We start from the raw sequence: 6,000 nt of genomic DNA, 5'->3' as shown, positions 1-6,000 counted from the left end.
AAACCTCACATACTAAGTAATTTCCAAGAGTACAACTTCACTAAAACAATAATTCCAGCACAAAATACACATTCAACAATAGAAACCAATCAACACAAGAACAGAGCAAGCAGTACACGCATCGAGCGACACGAATTTCGACAATGTAATTAATTTAAGTTAACATCAATATCAAATTAAACTACTTAATTAGAAACCCAACCAAAGCATGATCTGCATAATTGCATACTCAACCAAAAATCAATCACAATAAAATAAAATAAAAACTTTTTTTTCGAACACATTAATCATTAGTCTCAAATTTCTAAAAAATGCAACACAATTTATAATTCCCCATCAAAACTAAAATTAAAAACCCAAAACAGCATATTAACCTTTAAAAAAAATTAAAAAAAAAAAAACTCATCTTTCTCAATACCGCCTAGGGCCGCTACCGCGGCCGTAGTTGACGGGCGGCGCAGCACCGATGGGGCCGTGGTCCTCTCTGAGGACGACACCTGGCAGGTCCTTCATGCCGAGGGACTCCAACAAGTCGACGGTCTCCTGGTCAACCTCGATGCGGTCAACCCTAATGGCGGACTCGTCGGGGACGAAGTCCATGCGGCGCTCGCGCTCCTCCTCCTGGAGCTTGAGGGAGATGCCGCGAACGGGTCCCTTTTGGATCCGCTTCATCAGATGGGTCGAGAATCCGGCGATCTTGTTGCGGAGGCGCTTCGTAGGGATTGTGGACACCTCGTCTAGAATCTTCTTGTTGGTGTGGAAGTCCATCGTCATCTTCGAGTAGTGCCTCTCGATTACCTGGCGGGAGGATTTTTTCACCGTCTTTGTGCGTACGCGACCCATTTTCGCGGTGGTTGCTCTTGTTTTGCGGCGGCGGCGGCGGCGCTGGTTGCTGTGGAGCTGCAGAGATGGGAGTGGTGGGAGCTAGGGCTTCGGAGTGCTGGGATTTGGGAATTTATAATTAGTAGTGGGATATAAGATATTTGCTCTTGAGTACCACTAGGGTTTATTAATTACTAAATCGACCCCGTAAGTTCTATACCCATGGCAAAATGTACCATTTCCTTTTCATAAGATAAATTAGGTCCCTGTGGATCGATATCCGGAACCTTTCTGGCACGGCCACCTCTGACTTATGGCCAAATTACAAGAACCCCCTCCTATTTTACGATTTGGTTCGCGATAAATAACCGAATTACATAAATTTTATGTAAAACCATTAAAAAGAGGAACGTGGTTGTAATTACACAAACAATAAGATTTTTCTTTTTTTAATTTGGCAACCTCACGGTGACCGTAGTTTGCCCTAAATTAGAATATGCAAACCTTTATTAATGACAATTAAGTCCTATTTATACGTGAGATCAAAATTAATCGATGAAATTTAGTGCATATCTTGGGCCTCTAGTGAAGCATAATAAATGTGGGTTGAAATTATATTATTAGGCTTAGGCCCACGAAATTAATCGATTTTGTTTATTATGCTAGTGGCTCGAATTTTACTATTTTAGGATCACCTCATCGGTTGTATAATAATTCTTATAATTTTTTTCTTCAAAATTTCGATTTATATGGGGATTAATTATCACAACCCAATTTAATTTGATTCGATATAAGTAAACAAAAACGTCCGACCCTATGTATACGATGTTTTATTAGATGTTTACACTCGGTGAAATATACTGACTGATTTTAAATCGTAGGTTTACACGTAATAACACACACTTATGTCTATATGTATTTAATATGTAGTTATTTGTATAGATTTATGGTTTAAAATTACTCATTATATTTCATCGAGTGTAATTAGGGTTGTTCATGGGTCGGGTCGGTTGAATATCGGCCGATTATCGGCCCGACCCGACCAACCGACTATTGCAAATATGCAAAACTATTATCGGCCCGACTATTGTGGGTCGGGTAACGGTTGGCAACCGACTTTGTCGGTTGCCGAAAAAGTTCGGTTGCAAATTATCGGCCGATATCGGCCACATTAAAAAAAAAAATCAGATTTTCAATTTATGAGGAAACAAAATACTATTCTCATTAAGTAATTCTCGAGAAAAATTTCATTTTTTTTTAACTCATAAATAGTATTCTAACAAATATAAAGAATCCCACATATTTATGTTATAGATATATTCTGGCTTGTTTCTTCTCGTTTGGCTTGATCTTTGTTTAATGTGAGATATACAAAAAAAAAAAGAAAAAAAAAAAGAACGAGAATTCTTCCTGGACAATCAATGAGATTCTAATTTTTTGAAAAAAAAAGGTCTGATTCAATGATTCAACTACTTCAAATACAATAACACATTCTAAATATTAGCATCTCCCAAAAACTCAAACATTATTACCCAAAAATTAAATGTAGGGTCAAAATGCTAGAAAAAAAAAATAATATAAAAATAAAAGTCGGTTGGTCGGGTAATATCGGCCAACCGACTTTTCAATATTTCAGAAACCATAACCGACCCGACTATGCATGGGTCGGTTGATATTATCGGCTCGACCAGAACGGGTCGGTTGATGGATAATTATCGGCCGCAATAGTCGGGCCGATAATGGGTCGGTTGTCGTGTAAAACCGACCCATGAACAACCCTAAGTGTAACATCTCATAGACGTGATTATATCTACTATTGTGCCATTGTCATTGGCAATTTGGCATCACCTTATGTGACTTGAGCATCTACAATGAACCGGATGCTTTAGATTTTAGTGGTCCTAAATCATACAACAAAGGGCCAGAGATTGGGTCCATTATAAAAGCTCACCAACCAGCTTTTTTCTTTTTTTTCGGTTCAAGCCCACCAACCAGTCCACTTTTCTCTCTCGGTAGCACACTCCTAAAGAGAGGGCAAAATATAGGATAAGGAAAAAGCAGCGACTATATGCAATAGTAATATTTACTTAGGGTAAGATTAAATTAAATTTTTATATCAAACTAGTAATTGTACCCGTGCGATGCACGGGACAACAAATTACATTGTTTTGATGTTGTAAGAATATAAACAACAAACTAATTGCCACACAGTCAATAGGATGAAGAAGAATATAAGAAACAAAATCTAAAGTCGGCTTACCAAAAGAAGAAGTCTTAGGTAGGGAAGACATAAAATTCAAATGTTGCGGACATTCTGTAAAACGATGTTACAAAATCCGCTAGGGATGAAAATCAGATTTATTTACCCTTTTCTGTAAAAATTGAAAATCAGATTATTATAAATAATATCTAGGAGAATTTGATGAAAATCGATAATAATATTTAAAATAATATTTAGGAGATAAAAATTTGATAAAAAAATCAAAAACTAATATTTAGGAGATAAAAATCTGATAAAAATTGAAAATAAAATTTAAAATAATAGGAAGGAGATAAAAATTTGATAAAAAATCGAAAATAATATTTCAAATAATGTTAATGAGATAAAAGTTGATAAAATATGAAAATAATAATTAGAATAATATTTAGGAGATAAAAATTTGATAAAAATCGAAAATAATGTTTAGGACACAATAATCTGATAAAAAACGAAAATAATATTTAGGAGATAAAAAACTAATAAAAACATGATAAAACTCGAAAAAAATATTTAAAATATTATTTAGGAGATATAAATTTGATAAAATTCGAAAATAATATTTAGGAGATAAAAATCTGCTAAAAGTTGAAAATTATATTTAAAATTATAGTGAGGCGATATAAATTTGATAAAATTAAAAAAATATTATTTATAATAATATTTAGGAGATAAAAATTTGATAAAAATAAAAAATAATATTTAGTAGACAAAAATCTGATAAAAAATAAAAAATAATATTTAAAATAATATTTAGGGGCTACAAATATGATAAAATTCGAAAATAATATTTAAATTAATATTAAGGGGATAAAAATTTGATAAAAATTGAAAACATTTTACAAATATGACATTAGGGTTGCCCTAGCGTTTCTTTCTTTTATATATAAGATATCTAGGAGATAAAAAATTGATGAAAATCGATAATAATATTCAAAATAATATTTAGGAGATAAAAATCGAAAATAAAATTTAAAATAATAGTAAGGAGATAAAAATTTGATAAAAATCGAAAATAATATTTCAAATAATGTTAATGAGATAAAAGTTGATAAAAATCGAAAATAATATTTCAAATAATGTTAATGAGATAAAAGTTGATAAAATACGAAAATAATAATTAGAATAATATTTAGGAGATAAAATATGATTAAAATAAAAATTATTATTTAAAATAATATTTAGGAGATAAAATTTTGATAAAAATCGACAATAATATTTAGGAGACAATAATCTGATAAAAAACAAAATTAATATTTAGGAGATAAAAAAATAATAAAAACATGATAAAACTCGAAAAAAATATTTAAAATATTATTTAGGAGATATAAATTTGATAAAATTTGAAAATAATATTTAGGAGATAAAAATCTGCTAAAAGTTGAAAATTATATTTAAAATTATAGTTGACGATATAAATTTGATAAAATTAAAAAAATATTATTTATAATAATATTTAGGAGATAAAAATTTGATAAAAATAAAAAATAATATTTAGTAGACAAAAATCTGATAAAAAATAAAAAATAATATTTAAAATAATATTTAGGGGCTACAAACATGATAAAATTCGAAAATAATATTTAAATTAATATTAAGGGGATAAAAATTTGATAAAAATTGAAAAAAATTTACAAATATGACATTAGGGTTTCTTAGGGTTGCCTTAGCGTTTCTTTCTTTCATATATAAGATTAAATGTAAAAATACTAAAATAATCTTAGTAAAATACAAACAAAATAAAACCTAATTATATCAATTACTCTTGCAAGACCAAATTAAAAAAAAAAAAGTAACCCAACATAATTGAAGAACGGGAGGGGAGAAGAGAACCACTTGCAGATTCGTCGTCGCTGGACTATGTAATGTACTTTATCCGCTGGGTGACGGGCGGACATTTTACCAGAGGTTTCTAATCTACCCTTGTGTGATTCCTGTTGAAGCATATACTCTGGGGTGGGTGCAGGGCGGACGATTTTAAAGCAGACTCCCCATTCATTAGATAGAGAAGATCACCAAGATTTCGTGATCCGCTGCCGAACTTATTCCAATTCCAAGAGCTCGGATCGAATCGGTATATCAATACCGATTCGATCCGAGCTCTCTTATTGAATTGCTCATTCAATGAGCATTCTCAATATTATGCCTTGAAGAGGACTCGAACCTCCACGCTCTTTAGCACGAGATTTTGAGTCTCGCGTGTCTACCATTTCACCACCAAGGCGAAGTCGACCACGATCGCCGCCGTCGCCTTTGCAGTCGACAATCGCCACATACAAGTCCATTTAGAACATAGTGGATGATTTTAGGGTTAGATTCCACCACCATTGTTGAAGGAGTTGTGGTTTTAAAAATATCGAGCTGTACTTGTCGATGTTTTTGTAAAATTTCGACACATTGGTGTCAAAATTTTCACTAAATTTTGGAAAAACGAAAAAAAAAAATCGATCACAAAGCTAAATAAAGTACAACATTTCTTATCCCATTGTGTTCTTCGACCTTAGAATCATCCATATTGATGTTTTGTATGTCCTCATTTTCAAGTTTTAGTAAGATTTAAGGGTTTTTGGAGAATATGAAAGAGTTTTTTTGGAAAAAAATGTGTAGAATGATAGTGAAGAAGAAGAGGTTGAGTTTTGTTGGTAAAGAAGAATGGTCATTTTTCATATATATATATATATATATATATATATATATATATATATATATATATATATATATATATATATATATATATATATATATATATATATATATATTTGTCTTGCAATAGCAATTAGGCCTTTTTTGAATTAATAATATCAAAATTAATATTGGGGTTATATTTGTAATTTTCAGTCTTGCTCTTAGTAAATTTATCATATTTTGGTCTTGAATGCATGAAGTAAGGTCTTGCCCTTATAAATTTTGAGATTGCAAAT

At 31.3% G+C, this 6,000-nt stretch overlaps 1 protein-coding gene and 1 non-coding gene across 2 annotated transcripts; both read right to left on the bottom strand.

The window, feature by feature from the left end:
• Positions 1–255: 255 nt before the first annotated feature.
• Positions 256–947, bottom strand: LOC105949921 (small ribosomal subunit protein eS17). The gene has a single exon (XM_012973225.2). The coding sequence runs from the start codon at positions 841–843 to the stop codon at positions 412–414; it is 432 nt and encodes a 143-aa protein (XP_012828679.1). The 5' UTR covers positions 844–947; the 3' UTR covers positions 256–411.
• Positions 948–5,222: 4,275 nt separating this feature from the next.
• TRNAL-CAA (transfer RNA leucine (anticodon CAA)) lies at positions 5,223–5,303 on the bottom strand. Its single transcript has one exon. It is a non-coding gene; the product is annotated as a tRNA-Leu (tRNA).
• Between the last annotated feature and the right edge of the window lie 697 nt (positions 5,304–6,000).

Source organism: Erythranthe guttata, chromosome 10 (genome assembly GCF_056151865.1).
Source record: "Erythranthe guttata isolate IM_541 chromosome 10, IM_541, whole genome shotgun sequence".
Classification (NCBI taxonomy): Eukaryota; Viridiplantae; Streptophyta; class Magnoliopsida; order Lamiales; family Phrymaceae; genus Erythranthe; species Erythranthe guttata.
The sequence above is the reverse complement of the archived record's forward strand: the minus strand, read 5'-3'. Positions and strand labels throughout refer to the sequence as shown.

Excerpts from the sequence above, each read along its gene's own strand:
- LOC105949921 (XM_012973225.2), bottom strand. The coding sequence starts at position 843 with ATGGGTCGCGTACGCACAAAGACGGTGAAAAAATCCTCCCGCCAGGTA.